The 19706-nt window shown below is 46.7% G+C and overlaps 1 protein-coding gene across 1 annotated transcript in view; it reads right to left on the bottom strand.

Annotated features, from left to right (window-relative positions):
• The window catches only part of FAM184B (family with sequence similarity 184 member B), a 72465-nt gene that overhangs the window by 6210 nt on the left and 46549 nt on the right, over window positions 1–19706 (bottom strand). Inside the window, 6 exon segments of the mRNA XM_033105772.1 lie at window positions 1534–1680; window positions 3636–3808; window positions 4485–4648; window positions 7686–7839; window positions 12470–12682; window positions 13484–13613. Coding sequence (XP_032961663.1) covers window positions 1534–1680; window positions 3636–3808; window positions 4485–4648; window positions 7686–7839; window positions 12470–12682; window positions 13484–13613 — 981 coding nt within the window.

Raw genomic sequence — 19706 nt, 5'->3', positions numbered from 1 at the left:
AGAACACGCCTCCAGCCCCCCAGTGCCGGCAAAGCTCTGCTAATGGACGTGGCTCTGGCTCCATCTTCTGGAGGACACCGAGCGCGGCACGAGCTGGTTCCTGGGCAGTGAGCAGCGTACCTACAGCCGGTACCCACAGCCCTTTCAGCGTGAAACTGGAGAGCAATCTCTCGGGATGGTAGGAGCGAGGGAGGGTTAGGGCTGCACAGGGGACCTATTGACTGTAGTTGGTAAGAGGACAGGACTTTGGAGTGAGATGACTTGGGCTCTCATCCCAGCTCTGCTTTTTCCTAACCACGGTTTTCAGCATGGCATTTCACCTGTGAGCCTCAGCTCCTCCTTTAAAAGGGGCGTGAAACCAGGTGGCTGTGAGGACTCAGTGAGATAAAGGGTACCTGACACATGGTAAGAACGCACTAGATGGTAGATGGTAAAACCTCCCACTCCAGATTTTGGATGATTTGTGCTGGAGACAGTGGAGGAGTTTTTAAGAACGCAAGTTAAGGGTCAGAGAGGTGACATTTAAATTCACTTAGTGCTGCTTGACCTGGTCTCCCTGATGCTAACCCCGATCCCCAATCTCTCAAAAGTCAGAGCAACCCTATTAAAACGTAAATCAGACCATGTCACTCCTGCTCAGAGCCTTGCAATGGCTTCCCAGATGCCTGAATACACCCAGACGCCTTCCTGTTCAGTGCAGGGTTTCCTTCATCCCTTGGTTACCCCATCAACCTCAATTTCTACCACTCACTCTCTCACTCACTCCATGTAAGCCACATGAGCATTTTGGCTATTCAGTCTTGTGAAGCAGGCCCCAGGGCCTTTGCACTTCCTGTTCTGTCTGCTTGGAATGCTCCTTCTCCACATGGCTCTCTCATTCCCTCAGCCCCTTATGCTTAAACGTTACCTCCTTAAAGACGCCTTCCTTGTCCACCCTTGCCACTCTCTAGACACTGAGCCTGTTTTTCTTTTAGCACTTTCACTACCTGATACGAGGTTAAATATTTGCTTATTTCTTTTCATAATCCCCATCTAGAATTTGTGAGTTCTAAGAGAATGTAGTCTATGTTTTGTTTCCGGCTGCAATCCTAAGCCTATAGTAGGCCCTTGATAAATATTTGTTGAATGAATAAATGCATGCATGCATACATGGAGGAGTGACCCTTGGTTTCTTGATCTGTTGAGGGCAGTAACAGTTTCTACCTTGAAGGACTGCTATGAAGATTAAATGAGATGATGCATGTCAGAAGACGGCCAAAGCTCGTAAGAAAAGTAGCCCTAATTCTTCTGGTATCTTCCTAATGTCAAACTGAGCCCAGGAGGCAGGCTCATTCATCAGATTCCCAGGGCCCTGCACGAAAGGGGACTGGTGACCCACTGTCCTAATTTGCCTAAGACTGAGGTGCTTCCTGGAACTCAGGACTTGTAGTTTTAAAACTGGGAGAGTCCTGGGGACACTGGGATGAGCTGGTCACCCTCATAAAATAGTACATCGGCTCGTACCTCCCAACCTGGGGCCAAAGTCTCACTTACTCCGTTTCCAGGGCAGCCAGCCGTGCCTGGAGCCGGGCTTGGGCACTGCTGAAGTCTGCCACCATGGCCTGCATCTCCTTCCGGTGTTCCTGGCGCAGCATCTCCATCTCCCGAGCCCGCTGGGCTTGCTGGTCCTCCTCCAGCAGCCTGCAGTGGGCGGAAGCATAGCTGGGCTGGCCCAGGCTCTAGGGACTGACCTCTTGGGCACTGGGGTTTTCGTCCCCTCTGCTAGGAGGCCAGGTTTGGAGACGGGATGGGGGAGGTTATGAATCTGAGGTCAGGACACCATGGAAGGAGACCTGGGGTATCTGAGCTGTGGGGTCTGGGATAAGCCCCACTTGTGGGGCCCCTTCTCAACATCTCCCACCCTGGCATTCCAAGACGGAGAAACCTCTTCATTCCATGAAAAGCAGCCTTCAGGGGGAAGGAGTAGAGGACAGCTCTGGAGGAGCGTCCCAGGAAACACTCCCTTGACGTGGGCAGATGGAGAAGCCTGGAGGCAGAGACTCTGTATCAGAATTACTGACCCCTGGGGCTCTGAGACAGACTGGGACCCAGGGGGTTGAGTGCAATGGTAAAGAGCCAGGCTACCCACGGCCGTCCACAGCCTCCTGCATCACTTCCTAGCTGCATGACCTTGGGCAAGCTACGCCCTGCTCAGTTTCTTCATCTGTTAAATGGAGGTGACAGTCGTGGTTATCTCACAGGGTTACTGCAAGAATTATCATGCTCATACCTGTCCAGAACAGTCTGTAGCACAAAGCATGTGTTCAGCCCTATTTTTCTTAACCTAGGGGTGGGGCCCTGAGGGATTCATAGACAAGCCTTAGGGGTGTGTCACCCTCTGAAAGTACATGCCTTTTGTGTGATTATATCCTTCTCCCAGGAAAAGGGCCATTGCTTTCCTTACTGGAGGGGCCTGTAACCCAAAATGGTTAGGAGTCCCTTCTCTGGTCCAAGCTCCTTATTCCAGCATCACATGGTGAGTCCTTAACGAAATCTGAGGGGTCCCACCTTGGTCAGCTGGGGTCACGCCTGTTTCTCACATGAGCCTCAGGTCTACTTTCACTCGAACAACTTGTCGACTGGAGAAATAATTCTCCAGGTAATCCACCAAAAGAACGGTTTATTCGGAAAAAGAAAAAAAAAAAAAAACAAAGCTACCAAGGAGTGTGTCCATGCACACCCACGGCAGCGGTCCTAACCAGCCGCCCATGTGGAAGAAAAAGGGGCCATACCAACATGGCTTCCTCCTTTATTCGCATCCCTCTCCCCGAAGTTACCATAAAGTTCAACAGGAAGTCAAGACTAGAGCGTTAACAAGGGGCCCAGCTCTGCCCATAGTCCTCCCAGCTCTATGGTTGAGCATCTTAAGATGACAGTTCACTTTTATCACATTTTACGCGGGGGACTTGGACATTCACACACTGATATGAAATGGACAAAATGCTTGAAAGATATGAATTACCAAAGCTCACTCAAGAAGAAACAGATCATCTGAAAAGTCCTATATCGATTAACAAAAATTAAAATCGCAGATTCCCACTTTCTAACGAGGACAGAGGAGGCTGTGAATTCAGGACTGACAATGAGCCGTCCAACCTGGATTAGGGAATGGTGACTGCCACAGTTTACAGAGCTTCCTCCATGCAGGGGCGGTGCTAGGCGTCTTGCACACATTGCACTGCGTCCTGCAGCAGCCCTGCGAGGTGCTGGTGTTGTCTCGGTCTTACAGATGAGGGCACACAGTCGGAGAGGTTAGCGGACTCACCCAAGTTCACACAGCCAGCTAAGGGCACACAGCACTGTCTCCCTAAGGATGGTTTTCAGGATACTTTTGGTCTCATTAGGTCTGATGACATAATTTCCCTGATTTGTAGAGAATAGGGTCTCTGACTCTTTCAGGACAAATCCTCTGCTATTTTGACCTAAAATTCCTAGATACTTTTCATGGGTCCAACGAGTAACATCAGTGAAGTGCTAGCGTATTAGGGGGTCTTTTCTTTGGGAAGATGCTGAGGGGTGACCTGATTTGAGTTCTCAGAGGCCCACCAAGGGTCAGTGGAGGGAGGGCGGGAAGCCCTGGGGCCCCGCAGACCCACCTGTGCTGGTCGCGGAGCTGTAGCGCCTCCTGCTGGTGCTGTTCCACCTCTGCCCGCAGTCGCCGCACCGTGTCCTTGAGCTGGGTGTTCTCCTCCCAGAGGCCGCAACCCTCGGTGGGACCCTGCTCAGCCACGCCCGTTGGGGAGTCCGCTGATCCCCGATCGCCGCCCTCCTGGGGAGAAGGTAGCCAGGAGAGATGTTCTCAGGAGGCTCCAGGGCCGACAAAGTTGCCACAGATGTGCCCTGGCAAAGATAGAGGCTTGTGCTCCGTCTAGCTTCCAGCCTCAAGAGCAGTAGGGGGCCACTGAAGGCTTTATACAAACGCGCTTCACATTAATACTTGAAGCCTTATTAGGCTGGGGACAGAGGCCTAGGTTGTCAGGAAGTCACTGTGCTACCCAGCTAGGTAGGAATTATGGATGTGCAAGGAAGGGGCCGATGGGCCAAGTCTGACCAGGAAGTTCAAGGAGAGTGGGCATTGAGCTCTGTGACGAGGCTGCTCCCACTCGCGAACAGGGAGGTCTAGACAGGAAGTCTGTCTAGGAGGAGCTCAGATACATTCTCCTGCAGATCAGAAGTGATCCAAACTGGTTGTTTCTAGGGCTTGTCCGGCACCAACACCCTGAGATGCTGTTATGTGTGGATTAAAAATAACATGCAGCAGCACTTAAAGCCTGTTTGCTTTGCAAAGAGGGAACCTGCAGGCTTTTCAGGTGCCCCCTAGCGGAAGGTGATCCCCATGTCAGACAAGGGATGAAGCTCCTAGAGCCTTTCCTTTAGGAGTTTCTTGCCGGAGCCCTGACGCTGCTCCGAGAGGGGTGTGGCGTGGGCAGGGCAGGGGCGCTGACCTCAGCAGTGAGGGTGTGGTCCTCGCTGTCTCTTGGACACTGGACGATGCCCTGCCGCCTGCGCGAGCTTCTCAGAGCGCTCAGCTCAGCCTGCAGCGCCCCCAAGTCCTTCTGGTGCTCAGAGCAGGCAGTCCGCTGTTCCCACAGCTCCTGCCTGAGGGATTCTGCAGAAGGAAGAGCAGCGGAAGGTCAGGCATATCGTGAAGGCTGAAGTCTGTCCTGCAGGGACAATAGTCTCTGGGGTGGGTAGCTGCTGAGGGCTTTGCAATGAGTTCTCCAAAGTCATTTCAAGATAACAGTAACAACAGTACCATGTATAGCACACCAAGTGTGCTAAACCCTCGAAAACTCTGTTCATTGAAACCCTACGACCACTCTATCTAGTATTATCCCTCCCATTTTATGATGAGGGAACTGAGCCTCAGAGAGGGTGAGTAAGTAGCCCAGAGCCACACAGCTAGTAAGTGATGGAGTCAGGATTCAAAACTGCCAGTGGTTCTTCACTCTGAATGACCACTTAGCCATTGTTGGTTGGTTAGGAAGGGTGGTAGGTTAGGGTGGGACAGCCTGAGCCAGAAAACCAAGAGAAAAACAGGGAATTATCAAATGACCAGGGACCTCCTCTGCGGTTGCAGTTCTCCAGTCGGAAATTTTGACATTTATGTCAATTATTAAGGAGACAAAACATTCATGGGTTCTACTTCCCATTGGTATGAGGTCTTGGCTGGATTGTGGAGGCAGGAGATGGCATGTTATCCCAATAGAATCAGGATTAAAACCAGAATCTTCCGGGAGAAATGTACACTACTTTAACTCAGGCAAGAGTACACCAGAGACTCAAATTTCTCCTCTGAGGATAGGATGGTGGGTGATTTCTAGTAGTGTAATACTTCCCAGCATGATTGAAAGGCAAAGAAAACAGTCATTTCAAAACAAATATTTTCTGATAGAGTAGACGCTAGTCAGGGAGCTATTCATTTTTTTAAAAGGGAGACAATTTTTAAGGGCTAGTAAAGTTGATACTTTTCTGTTATGGACTTTTGAGGCTATATTTTGGTTATTGCAAATATCTTTTGAAATATTGTTCTAATAATTCTGTGAGCCATATGATAAGCACCTAGCACAGACCTCAGTACATAGCAAGTGCTCAACGTATATTTGTAAAATAAACAAATGATGTTTAGAATGTAAATCAGTGATATTGTGAAAATGTATTCATTGTAAAAGACTTCCGGTATACTCAGCTTCTCTCCAAGGTACAGTATATTAAACACATACCCATATATATTCTGATGACATTATGTTGAAAAACTTACTTGGTCATCTTGTCAATAGAATTTTAATACAGTAACTTTTAAAGCTTATTTTCTTTAAAAAATCCAGACACAACCCAATTTTTTGAAATCCTTTATAACAAAATTGCAATGAAAACTGTTTAGCAAAGCATGAACTGTGGTGTATTTACTCATTACCCTCCCCTCTTCTCTCATACTTCCCACTATCCATCCACCGATCCACTGATCCTTCCATCCATTACTCCATCGATCCATCAGTCTGTCCATCTGTCCATCCAGCGTGTCTGGGGCCCCACCCCAGTGTACCAATGATCTCATGGATACTCACCTTCTCACCCCTCACACAATGACCTACACTGCAGGTCAGGTGTGTCTCATACAGACAATGGAATAGGAGAAGTGGGACCAGGAATATCTAATATTGCTGTCGTTGTGGGAGACGCGCCCACCCAGTACTACCCAGGAAGCCTACAATTTGCTATCATAATTTCAGAGTCCACAAAGCCCCTTCTTCCTGGAACTGATGCTGAGAAGCCCAAGCCTGCTCGCAGGGTCTCTCCTGATTCTTTCATCCAGGAAAGGACCAGACTGCTCTGGGCTCAGAGGGACCAGGGAAGGGACAGCAGGGACATCTGTGCCAACAGCTGCTGGGTGTTGGAATCACCAGGGTGTCCAGCCTGAGCTAAACTTGGGGAGCCTATACCCTAAATCCAGCACAACCTGGGTTTTATCTTCTATAATGCATCTTCTTTAGACTCTGCTAATGTCAGTAGCATTTCCAACATGGTCACCTCCATTCCAGGGTAGCTGCTAACCAGGAAATCTGTGGGACTCTCCTTCTCCTTCCTGTTCCCTACATCACTTCCTCCAAAAGGACACACTGTCTAGTGAAAACTCAACCAAGCAGCAGGTAGATCTTATTCACTTCAGCAGGTACAGAAAATGCACTTCTTCAGAATTCTCTTAAGGAGAGCCCCGTCTGGGATTGAAAAAATATTCAGTAGGCAAATACGGTCGTTAATGATAGGCATGAAACAAGGAAAAGCATCTGTCTTGTTCTTAAGTGGGAGAAAGGCAGAAAATGAGGGAGAAACATGATTTACAAAAATGGAGAGAGGCCCCTGAGAGTCAGTGATGTGATGTTGGCACAGTCAGTAATAACAACAGGGAATATTTACATAGCCTGCATACCAGGCTCTGTTCTAAGCACTCCCATGTATTTATTCACGCAATTCTAATAACAGCCCAATGAGGTGGATACTGTTGTTATTCCCATTTTCCAGATGAGCAACTGAGGCACAGGTCAGTTAAGCAACTTGCCCAAGATTACACAGCTAGTGACTGTTGGAGCAGAGCTTCGAGCCATGTCAGTTTGGCTCTGGAGATCTTCACTAACTCTGGTAATTTACAGAATGCTTTGTGTGATTAATTTTTAATGTGGAAACTAAAGAGAAGGTGAGTTTCATGCTGGGGAAAATGGGGCAGGCAAAGGAAGCTGAGAACATGCAGGAGCCTGGAGACCCGAGTCCCTCAGATGTGCAGAAATCTTCAGAATGGAAATGAGAGGTTGAAGCAATCCCATGAAACTCTAATGAAGGCTCAGAGATCTGGGTTATGTTCAGTAATGATGATGATGATGGTAAGATAATTACACTCCCTGGGCTCATTGTACATGCTAGGTATTTTATATTTAATGTCTCATCAAGTCCACACAACACTCTATGAGGTAGAGGCAATTTGTAACTCCATTTCATACAAAAGGACAATGAGGCTGAGAGTGACCCGCCCCAAGTGTCACAGCTAGTTGGTGGCAGAGGTAGGCTAGTCACCCTGGCCTGTGTGACTCCAGAGCCCTGGGCCCCAGGCCTCCCCTGGTTCCCTGCCGGGTGTATGGCCACTTGCATACCTAGCAGCAGAGCGTGCTGAGCCTGCATCCTCTCCTGCTCCCCCTGGAGCTCTTGCCGGGCCTTTTCCTCCAAGGCCTGGAGCTCCAGCCGGTGTGCCTGGTGCTGGATCTGCAGGCTGTGGCTGGATTCCTTCTTCAAGCGCTCCTCTGTGGCCTGTGGGCAAAAGTGGGAGGAAGGAGGCATGAAAGTGGGCACAGAGGGGAAGACCTATCCCCTCTGCCAAGTTCCTCTGCTGTGCTGAGGCTGGCTGCTGTGTGAAGGGCTTGTCAGACTACAGGGAATGGGATGACGGCAATGGCCTGGTCACAACAGCCATTTTGTACCATGTGAACCTAACCCTGGTCCACAGCTGATGGGACCCTAGTGGACACGTATTCCAAGCTAGGCCAATCATTGGGAATTTGGTGTTAGGAGGTGGGAAGAGAGAGAGAGAGAGAGAGAGAGAGAGAGAGAGAGAGAGAGAAAGAGAGAGACAGACAGAGAGAGGGAGAGAGAGAGAGAGAGAGAGAGAGAGAGAGAGAGAGAGAGAGAGAGAGAGAGAAAGACAAACACTGACTAGATGGCTCCAATTTAACAGACTCGGGAGCAGTGAGATGAGCATCTTATACCTGCGTCTAGTCCACAGCCCCAGAAGGAGCTGCCTGTGAAGACAGCCTAGGGCTGATGTACAAAGCAGAGCAGAAATGACGGAAGGAGGGGTCCCTACATCTTTCTGAGTCCCTGGTCTAATCTGGCCCTAAAAACTAGTTGTGTCTCTGCCCTTGGGTTCATTTATATGCTCATTCATACATTCTTTCATTCAACAAACATTCATGCACCGAAGGCCTAGTCAAACACCAAAAACAGGTTCTATGGACAGCTGTTAACCTTTAATAGAAATCCCTTCATGCCTAAGCTAGCTCAAGGTGGTTTCTGTGGCAGGCACAATAATGACCCCCAAAGGTGTCCATGTCTGAATCCCTGGGACCTGTGAATAAGTTACACAGTAAAACGGGATCTGCAGGTGTCATTAAGTTAAGGATCTTGAGATGGGAGATTATCCTGAATTATCTGGGTGGGCCCAATGTAATCACAAGGGTCTTTATAAGAGGGAGGCAGGAGGGCCAGTCAGAGAGTGAGATGTGATGATGGAAGCAGAGGGGAGAGGGAGGGATGGAGGGAGGGATGAAAGATGGGGGTTCGGGTGAGGGGGAGAGGGTGTATAGAGCATATATAATATATTATATATGTGGATTGAGGTTTGCAAAACAAGTTGTTCACTAGTAGGGACAGGACTATGGCCGCACACGTGTGAGACTGATAAGAATGAAATGAAAGTAAACATGTTTATGTTTATGTGTGAAACTGAAAGTAACAAAATTGAGTGATAAACACGTTCACCAAAACAACTTCTGGTTATCAGCTAAGGGGTAAAAAACTCCTGGCAAACAACTTCTGGTTATCACCTGTGAGGTAAACAAGTCCAAGGAAAAGAGGATAAAAGCAGGACTCCAGAGCAGTGCTGTGAGTGGTCTGACTGGGTGCTCCGGCTAAGACCCTCTGCGAGGGGCAAGCTGCCATACTCCAGGACTCTCCGAAGCTCTTCCTTGCAAGACCAGCTCGCCTCAGACTCGTCGTAGGCCCAGTCACCTCTCCCAGACCAGGGGCCCCCTCCATCTCAATTGACTCTGGGACTTGGTTCATGATTAAATTCTATTCTGTTCTGTATAACCTTCTGTGCTGACCAGAGCATGGGCTGGAGGGACATTGGCTCCCAAATAAAGCTGTTCCTCACTCTGTCTGAACCTGTGCTGGGACTTTGTTCACCACTCGCGTCACGAGTACCACGCAGGGACGTAGGACCCCGAGGGGTTAATGTCCCATTGACTTTCAGGAAAAGACTGAAATGTGGCGACTGTCCTTACAAGTGCTCGAAATGGGAGAAGGAGAGAGAGAGAGAGAGAGAGAGAGAGATATTGATTTGAAGGTGCTATATGCTATACCGTTGGCTTTGATGATGCAGGAAGGAATGCAGGCAGCTTCCACAACCTGGGAAAAGCAAGAAAACAGGTTCTCCCCTGAGCTTTAGGAAGGAAAACAGCTCTGCCAGCACCTTGATTTTAGGACTCCTGACCTCCAGATCTGTAGGATAATAACCGTGTTGTGTTAAGCCACCAAGTTTGCGGTAATCTGTCACAGCAGCCATAGGAAACTAATACAGTTTCTGGGTTTTTTTTGTGTTTTTGTTTTGCAAGAGAAGAGGAAACGAGCTCAGAACGGTGAAGTGACCTGACTGAAGACAGGTCATGGTGGAGGTAGGATGGTAACCCATGGACTGTGATGTCCAGGGCACGAGCTCTTTCCTCTCCCTCATGCAACTTCTGGGAACAATGAGAAATGGAATTTCACCAAACGTATGTGGCTCCCGTTAGGAGATCACACAGCCATCCCTGAACTCCAGACAGCTGACTGAATATGGCATCACCTTGCCTTGATGCTCCCCAGCAAATGGGAGAAAGGGAAACTCAATCATCCAATGGTGAGTTTATTCAGTAAGACAGGAAAGTCTCACACTTTTAAAACTCTCCAGAATTTCCTCCTCTTGCACTTGCTGCAAGACTCAGAGAACTCCAACTGGTAACATTTTTATCCCCAGGGAAATGGGAATGACGAGATCGAAGGCAAGTTTTGCAAAAGACCTTGTTGGAGAAGCTATGGTGGCAGCTCACTGGTGGAGGAGATGGCTGGTTGCCCAGGCCCTAGTCAATCCAATTACTGGTGAAGCAGGAACAACCCCCCAGGGTATAGGTGAGCCAGAGGTGGGCGGGTGCTCAGAGGGAATGGGGCACCTGTGCAAGCATGCGGGCCAAAGCAGACAGTGTTTGCCTTGGGAGGGCTGCAGGAAACACACATCTGGGGAGCAGGCAACAGTGGCCAAAAGGTAGGATCCCAGAGAGTCAGGGCATGAGGCCTGGACTGTGTGGGTCCACATCAGGTAGTCACCGGGTCTGGGCCAGGGCTCTGAGGTCATTGGAGCTTACACCACTGCTCAAATGTGCAACAGAAGCCAGAAACAACGCAGAAACGCAGCTGCCAGCACCAGGAAGAGAAGCCTCCTACCTCCTGCAAAGTGCCTCTAGCGCCCTCTACTGACAAAGCTTTTTGTAAGGGAGAAATGCTTAAAGGAACTATTAATATATCATTATCGCAGAGCAGGCACTGAAGGGGGAGCTGGGAGCTGATAGTCAGTAAAATGATAACAGGAGGTACATTTCCTAATATTTCACCCATCTGATGGCTTTTAATTCAATTCTCACGCTTATTAATCGTTTTAATTGAACTGCTCAGAGTTGTTTCATTGTCTTTTCGCTTCCTGTACTGCTGTTGAGATGTGTGATGGCATTCTGATTCAAGTACTTTGTGTCTGGTATCGTTTTTCCTCCGTGGGAGCGTTCAGAATTCCTTCTGTTTCTCTGGTGTTCTGAAATTTCAAGATGAGTCTTGGTAGGGGTCTTTCTCATTTAGTTCTAGGAACTTCATTCTGTTATATTTCTTTGAAAATATCCTCCCCTCCATGATCTCTCCCTAGAACTCCTGTTTGTTAGATATCGACCTGGATAAACTAAGCTACAGAGACTCTGAGTAATTCAGTGAGGCCCTTGACTAAGTAGCTACTATGAGCTGTAAGAGGATTCGGTGATGAAGAAGTAGAGATGGTTCCTGGCCTCAAGGAGGTTCCAGTTTGGTAGATTTGCTCCTATAAAGAAGAAATTAGTTAGAGTATGATGACTGTTGTGACAGGAACAGCATGTTATTGGTGGCAGTCATAGTAAGAATCTCCTGAGAGAGCAGGGAGCAAAGGTCTTCTGAGAAAGTAAAAGGTAGAAGGAGATAGATGAAACCTGCTCGAGCCTCCCTGCTGGATTACACATCGTCGTGAGCCTGACGCCATCATCACAGCTTTCTAAGCCTTTGGGAAGGTCTTTTCTGCTGGCTGGTCTTTCTCAACTCTGGGCTGCCCTTCTCCTCTTTAGCTGCTGGGCTGAGCCTGACTTCCCAGCATGCATCATGCATGACATGTCAGGAAAGTTGTTCCTACATGATTAAGGTCACGTGCAGATAGGGAAAAGCAGTACAAGAAACCCAACAGGTGCTGGCCCAGTGCTTCTGGTGGTTGAAGCACCATGCTCCTAACGCCAAGGTGGCTGGTTGGATTCCCACATGGGCCAGTGAGCTGCGCCCTCTACAGCTAAGATTGTGAACAACAGCTCTTCCTGGAGCTGGGCTGCCGGGAGCAGCTGGAGGTCAGTGTGAGCTGCCGCAGGCTGCTGTGTGCTGCCAGGAACTGGCCGCATGAGTGGCTGGCAGCCATCGTGAGCGGCTGTGGGAGGCTGTGTGCTGCCATGAGCGGGTGGTGGCCAGCAGCCAGTGTGAGCGGCCCGCAGCTGGCAAGAGCTGCTGTGAGCTGCTGTGAGTGGCCGACTGGCCAGGGAGCTGTGTGCTACACACGACTAGACTGAGAAACAACGGCTTGACCTGGAGTGGTGGGGGATGGGGGAGGTGGAAGAAGGGGAAAAAAAAATAAAAGAAACCCAACAGACTAAGTCTGAATCCTTGCTGTGCCACTTCCTAGCTGTGTGACCCTGAGCTGAATCTCTGAGCCTCTTTCCTCATCCGGAAAAACATGATAATAATGACCTGGTATACGACTACTGTAGGAATTGGAGACAATGTATGAAAGGCACCCTGTGTGCTGCCTGGCGAGCGCTCAGTCCATAGAGGATTTCGTAATGAGCACCCTCACCTTGACTTCCTGATTTTTGGCCTTCTCAAGCACGCGCAGGGCTCGCTGGTGGGAAGCCTCGAGCTGGGCTTTCACAGCCTGGTTCTGCTGCCTGGTCTCCTGGAGCTCGCGCTGCAGCTTCTCCCTTTCGTGGTCGGAGAGGCGCTTGAGCTCCTGCAGGTCTTCCCCGTAGTTGCTGGCGCACCGCTCCAGAGCCTGCTGCATTTGCGAGACCTGCCCCCCAGGGCAGCCTGCCTTCAGCTGGGCCCTTCCCCCTTCCCTTCCCGGGATTTCCTTGAAGAATACAAGCTTTCTGAATGTTTCCTCAACCCAGCCAAGCCTCCCCTATCTGTGGGAACGCTGAAGGGTGTGGAAACCTCAAGCTTGAAGAACCTGGGGATGGTGAGTCCTCCTGGGGACTCCTCAGCTAGAGCCACAAATGCTGAGCAAGAGGAGAAGACTAGGATACACACCATCCGGAAGAAATAAAGAGGGCACCTGAGTATCTCCAGGGACCAACATGGCCTCCCTCACCACCCAGGTGCTTGCTCAAGTCTCGCTTTCTTACGGAGGCTCCGACCCCACTACCCCCTTTCGTGTTATACCCATTCCATCATCACCAGCCTCCCAACCCCCTTTACCCTGCTCTCCTTTTTCTTTTTCCTGAAGCCCTCATCATCTTCTCGTATACTAGGTGCTTTGCTTATTTCTTATGTCTAGAATTTATGGTCTGTGCCCACCTCCTTTGCTAAAACATCGGCACTTTAATGCAAGACTTTTGTCTGGTTTGTTCATGGACGTACCCCAAGCAGCTAGAGGAGTGCCTGGCTCATACTAAGTGCTCCTGAGCCACGGCAGGTGTTGAGGGAATGAATAAATAGAACCAGAATCCCACCTTGCCCTGGACCTGGAGTGCACTCCCCAGCTTGGATGTGAGTCAGGCCCTGTGTACATGTCCAAGGTTGACTGTAAAGACCAGGAGGAGCCAGGGTCTCACTCAGCATGAGGGCACACCCCCCACGGCTGTCCTCCTACCTGGGCTTGCAATCTGGCCTTCTGACTCTGCCAGTCCTCCTGCAGACACTGCATTTCCGGTGCCTTCTCCTTCAGCAAAGAGCCCAGTGGAGATTGTCCGTCACCTCCTTCCTCGTGAGGCACTTTGATCCTTTGAAGATATGGAGGCCCAAATCAAAAAAAAACCCTAGGCTAGAAATGACACCACCACCCTGAGAACACCTCCTCCACTTGGGCTGGAGGAGGGAGCTCCCCTGGCACTTAGTGGCGCGAGAACCATCTTCCTTGGATTTACGAAACAACCTGACATACAAATTCTAAGTGTTTCAGCACTTGGGATGCAATGGGCATACAGCCGGAACTGCCCGGTATCTATTTTAGTGGGTGCTTAATAAATGATGATCGACTGGCAGGATGACTGAGCTTAGAGTTACTTATAGGGGGTCCTTGGGGCTCCAGAAGTCTCTATGGTCTCATTTCACAACTCTTCCTGCATCTGAACAAAAAAAGGCCCAACAAAAATGCTTTACTTGAATCCAGTACTTTACACTTGTTTCATTACATGAATATACCATGGTTTGTTGATCCATTGTCCTACTGATTGAGAATCTTCCAGTACTCAACTCTGAGCTTTTGAAGCAGCTGAGAAATTCAAATGTAATTGGGTGAGGCTGGGTATGTTATCCTGCTTAACAACGTAATAGGATGCCACAGCATGGGTGTCTGTGCAGAGATTATTGGGATGTAAGGGATGTGTTGCTTCCTCTGGCCAGACGACCAGAGGTTAGGGAGTTAGGGCCCTGGAAGGTGAAGAAAGTCCATGAGAAGGGGGACTCTGGTTTGGCACAAAGTAAGAAAGATGCAAAGAACTAACCAAACATTTAATAAAGAAAGACAGTTTCTTTTTCCGCATTCTAATTCTCTTAGGTTATCCTTAAGCTTTTTGAAGATGTGCTAAACATAACCACCTTTACGGAGAAACAGACAGAAGATACCTGGGTCTGAAACAAACCAAGAGTCAGGAGACAGCCAGAGGTGATTGACAGAGAAGCAGCCTAGAGCAAGAGTGACAAGTGACACTACCAGGCTGGATGCGTGAAACACATAAGTTCTCCCTGCTGGCCCCTGGGGAGGGGACTTGACTTCCTCCTGGGGCTCAGTTACGATCTTAAAAATGTTTCATTGAGGAAAAATTTACATATAGTGAAATGCACAGAGCTTAAGTGTACAATTCAAAGAGTTTTGACAAATGTATACAACCGTAAAACCAACACCCCAATCAAAATATAAAACATTTTCACTATCCACAAACGCCCCTTGCACCCTCTTCCCAATAATCTACCTCCCACAGGCAGCCAGTGCTTTGATTTCCAGCACCATCGATTATTTTGCCTGATCTTAAGCACCATACAAACAGAGGTATGTGGTATGGATTCTGTAGCGGACCAGCCGTTACGAGTCGAACAGTTCCTGACAAGGGGAGTGGGAATGAAAAAGAGACACTCACACAATTGATGATGCGGCCGGTCTTCAGTGATCCTGAAGCGCGGAGTTTACTTTTCTTTACCAATATATACCACCTGTGTACGTGCAGCTTAACAATCACGAGTGAGCATTTCCTCATTGAAAGTAAAATTTGCAACTTTTACATATGAACTACAGACTCACTGAAACTCTCCCAAAGTCATTATCTCAAGGACAAAGCCCACCAATTACCCTGATAATCATCAGTGATCTGTGTCCGGGAACTGGCCATTCCCACCTCATTCCTTAGCAGCTTACAAGCACCCTCCAGGTGTAAGCAGAGACAACGCCTTAAGAGCTAAAACTGAGCCAGTCTGCAAGGTTACAGAATAAACAAGAAATCATGGCTCCCCACAGGATTCTTCCGCGTCAGGCTTCTTGCGCTCAGTAGAATGTCTTTGGGACTCACCCTTCTTGTGTATGTCAGTGGTTCCTACTTTTCATTGCTGAGTAGTGTTTCATTATATGAACATACCATGATTTATTGACCCATTTTCCTAGTAAGAGACATCTGAGTGGTTTACATTTCTGGGCTATTATGACTAAAGCTGCTAGAAACCTTTTTGTACAAGTATTTTTGTGGCGATATGTTTCTATTTCTTTCACTTAAATAGCTAAGATGGAATTGCTGGCAGGTGTATGCTTAACTTTTTCAGAAACTACCAAATAGTTTTCCGAAATGATTGTAGCATCTACACTCTCAGAAGCAATGGGTAAGAGTTCCAGTTGCTCCACACTGCTGCCAACATTTTATGTCTTCAGTCTTTTTAATTTTAGTCATTCTGTGGGTGGAAAATCGTATTTCACTGTGGTTTCTGAATTGCATTTTCCTGACGACTGTGATGTAGAACACATATTCTTAACATGAAAACTTAGTTCATGTTAAAACTTTCTTTTTAAAAATATAAGTAATCAATGCTATAAATTTCCTTTTTTTGCTATATCCCACAAATTTTGATATGTCTTTTTCTTTAAATTAAAGTTTATTACGGTGACAATTGTTAGTAGATATGTCATGTTTTGGTTATCATTGAAATTGAAATATTTTCTCATTTCCACTGTGATTTCATTTTTTTGACCAGTGGGGTATTTAGAAGTATAGTGTATAGTTTCCAAATATTTGAAGATTTTCTTGGTAGTTTATTCTTGAGTTCTAATTTAATTCCTTTGTAGTCAGGGAATATCCTAGAAAATACAGAGTATATTTCAGAGTATATTCCAATCTTTGAAATTCATCAAGAGTTATTTTGTTGCCTTTTATCTTGTCCAGATTGGTGAATATTCTACGTGTCTTGAAAAAAATTTTCAAGCATATTGTCTAAAACTTGTTCAGGATATTGTCTATAAATATCAATTAGATTAAGTTAGTTGATAGTGTAGTTCACATCTTCTGTATCCTTACTGATATGTCTAGTCTTCTAGTCGAATGCTTGGGAAAGGGTGTCAAAATCTCCAGCTATGAGTGTGGATTTCTGCCTTTAGGTCTCTCAGTATTTGCTTTATTATGTTAATGCTGCTATTACCATGTTTCCCCGAAAATATGACCTCGCTGGACAATCATCTCTAATGTGTCTTTTGGAGCAAAAATTACTTTAAGACCCGGTCTTATTTTACTATAATATAAGACCAGGTATAATAATAATATAATATATAATATAATATAATATAATATAATATAATATAATATAATATAATATAATATAATACCGGGTCTTATAGTAATTTTTGCTCCAAAAGACCCATTAGAGCTGATTGTCCAGTGAGGTCTTATTTTCGGGGAAACAGTGTAGGTCATACACATTGATGATTGCTATGTCTACCAGATGAATTTACCCCATTACTAGTATGAAATATCCCTTTTTTCCTCATTAAATTCTTTGTTCTGAAGTCTACTTTAATATTATTATAGCCACATTATTTTCCTTACATTTAATGTTTGCATGTTATATCCTTTTCCATCCTTTTATCTTCAAACCTATCTGTGCCTGTACTAGGACTGTCATAGCAAAACACCACAGACTGGGTGGCTTACAAAGCAGAAATTTATTTTCTCATAATTCTGAAGGCTAGAAGTCCAAGATCAAGGTGTCGGTAGGTTTGGTTTCTTCTGAGGCCTCTCTTCTTTTGACGTTTGCAGATAGGCACCCTTACACCGTGTCCTCACATGGCTGTCCCTCTGTGTTGTCTGTGTGTTACTCTCCTCTTTGTATAAGGACACCAGTCAGAGTGGATTAGGGTCACCCTTGTGACCCCCTTTTAACTCAATCACATCTTGAAAGACTCTATCTCTAAATAGAGTCAGATTCTGAGGTAGTGGGGGTTAGGGCCTCAGCACGCAATTTTGGGTGGACACAGTTCAGCTCACAACAGTGTCTTTATATTTAAATGTTTCTTATAGACAGCAGGTAGTCATCTCTTGCCTTTTTATCCTGACAATCTCTTTCTTTTAGATGGAGTGTGTTTCATTTATACTATAATTATTGAAATGGTCAGGCTTAAATCTACATCTTGTTATTTGTTTTCTATTTGCCCATCTTTTTTCTTATTGTTCTTCTGTTCTTCCTTTTCTACCTTTCTGCCTCACAGATATTTTTAAGCATTCCATTTTAGTTCTTTTATTGGATTTCTTTTTTTTTTAGCTCTTCTTTGTATTAATGTTTAACGTTGCTCTATGGATTACAATTTGTATCCTTAACTTATCACAATCTACGTAGTGTTAATATTGTACCTACTCATATAAAATGTAAATACCTTCCTTATGAAGTTTAATTTCATTAACCCCACCCCTGTCTTCTGTGCTAGTGTGGTCATATATTGTTTAACTACATGTATTATAATACACTGTTATTGCTACTATTATTATTCTAAAGAACTCTGATGCTGTTTGAAAAATTCAGAGGAGAAACAGTAGTCTTTTATATTTACCATTTCTGAGACTCTTTACTTTCTCCTGTAGATCTAAGTTTAAATTGGGTGTAACTTCCTTTCAGCTTGAATAAATTCTATTAGCGTTTATCATACTGCACGTTGGCTGGTGAAAATTACCCTAGCTTTTATGTACCCGAAGATGTTTTTATTTTGCTCGTTTTTTAAGGATATTTGCATGGACCCTATTCTGCTGCACCAAGTGACTTCACATCCTAAGGAGCGAATCCCACCCTGCCGTCCATCATAAAGCAAGCCACAGGTGACACTCCTGACTTCCCCTACTCCTGTCTGTTAAAACTGGTCCTGGCCTGCTCGTCCCTACCTTAAATCAACAGCCAATGGAAAAACCACCTTATTCTTGGAACCATCATGCCCAAAAGCCCAGATCCCTCATAAGTGTCCCTCATGGGGGTAAATACTGAATATGCAACCTCCCCACTCCCAAAGGAACCACTGCATTTGTTCTGTCCTGAAGATCCTGACTGTACATCTCAGACAACATTTCTATTCTTTCGTCATCACCCCTTAGCTCTTCTACTCCCACCAAAACCCCTGTTGAGAAATCTCCAGAGTCCCCACCTCCTTATTTGCTTCTATAGTTGAGGATACCCCATTACCAATATAGCCACCATAGGAGAAAAAGACAGCAAGTAAGTCTTTTCTCTTTCCTGTTCAGTCCACAGGATTTGGGTAAAGTCGGTCCCATGTGACACATGCCTGGCCAATCAAAGCATTCCACGTTCTAACCTGAATGATGGACATGGGATCCAAACTGGGCCCCTAAAGACCTCTTTGAAATTTCTGCCACTATTTTCAGGAAAAAGATTCTTTCTTTCCCCCTGGAACTGAGAGTTCTAAATAGGATAATGTTTGTGGTTGCCACTGGTAAGCAATAGTACCAGGATTTAACGTGGAGACCTGACTCCAGAGTCTGTCTTCTTCAACCCGTGTTCCTATTTGCTTCTTAGATCCTGAGGCAGACTCTGCGGGATGCTGCGGAAGTGTTGTTAGCTGAAGGGCTCATGTGACTATAGACTGCCTGACACTGCCATCGATATGGTTTAGGGGCATAGGCCCTGCTTCTCCAATGCTATGGTCTGAATGTTTGTGTCCCCTCACAATTCACATGTTGAAACCTATTGCCCATTATAACAGTATTAAGAGCTGGGTCCCTGAAAGAGTGATTAGGTCAAGAGAGTGGGGCCCTCATGGATGGGATTAGGGCCTTTATAAAAGAGGTGCCAGGCAGCTCCTGTCACCCTTCCATCATGTGAGGATACACTGAAAATATGCCTTTATGAACCAGAAAGCGAGTCCTCACCAGACACAGAATCTGCTAGTACCCTGATCTTGAACTTTCCTGCTTCTGGAGCTGTGAGAAATAAATTTCTCTTATTTAGAAACCACCCAGTCAACGGTTATTTTGTAAAGCAGACTGCATGGACTATGACACTGAACTACTTAGAAAGCTGCCAGATGGAAGAAGCATGGCTTCCATGTCATCTCTCAGGACCCCGCGCGGGCCATTTATTAGTGCAGGCCACCATGTCTGTGGCATTTTGTTACAGCAGCCTGAGCTGACTGAGACATGTGAACAGCAAGCATATCCTTCTCTGCCTTCTCTAGTCATATCAGTTTTGGTCATGTGACTTGCTTTGGCCTGTGGGATATGGGTAGAAATGAGAGAGTGCAGTTCTGAGTGTAGGCTTTAAGAGGCATTGCCTGTTTCCATCAGGCCTTTTGAGTTTCTTCCCTTTACCAGGACAACAACGTGCCCTAGACAGGGACTAAT

The sequence above is a fragment of the Rhinolophus ferrumequinum genome, chromosome 5, assembly GCF_004115265.2.
Source record: "Rhinolophus ferrumequinum isolate MPI-CBG mRhiFer1 chromosome 5, mRhiFer1_v1.p, whole genome shotgun sequence".
NCBI classification, from domain to species: Eukaryota; Metazoa; Chordata; class Mammalia; order Chiroptera; family Rhinolophidae; genus Rhinolophus; species Rhinolophus ferrumequinum.
The sequence above is the reverse complement of the archived record's forward strand: the minus strand, read 5'-3'. Positions and strand labels throughout refer to the sequence as shown.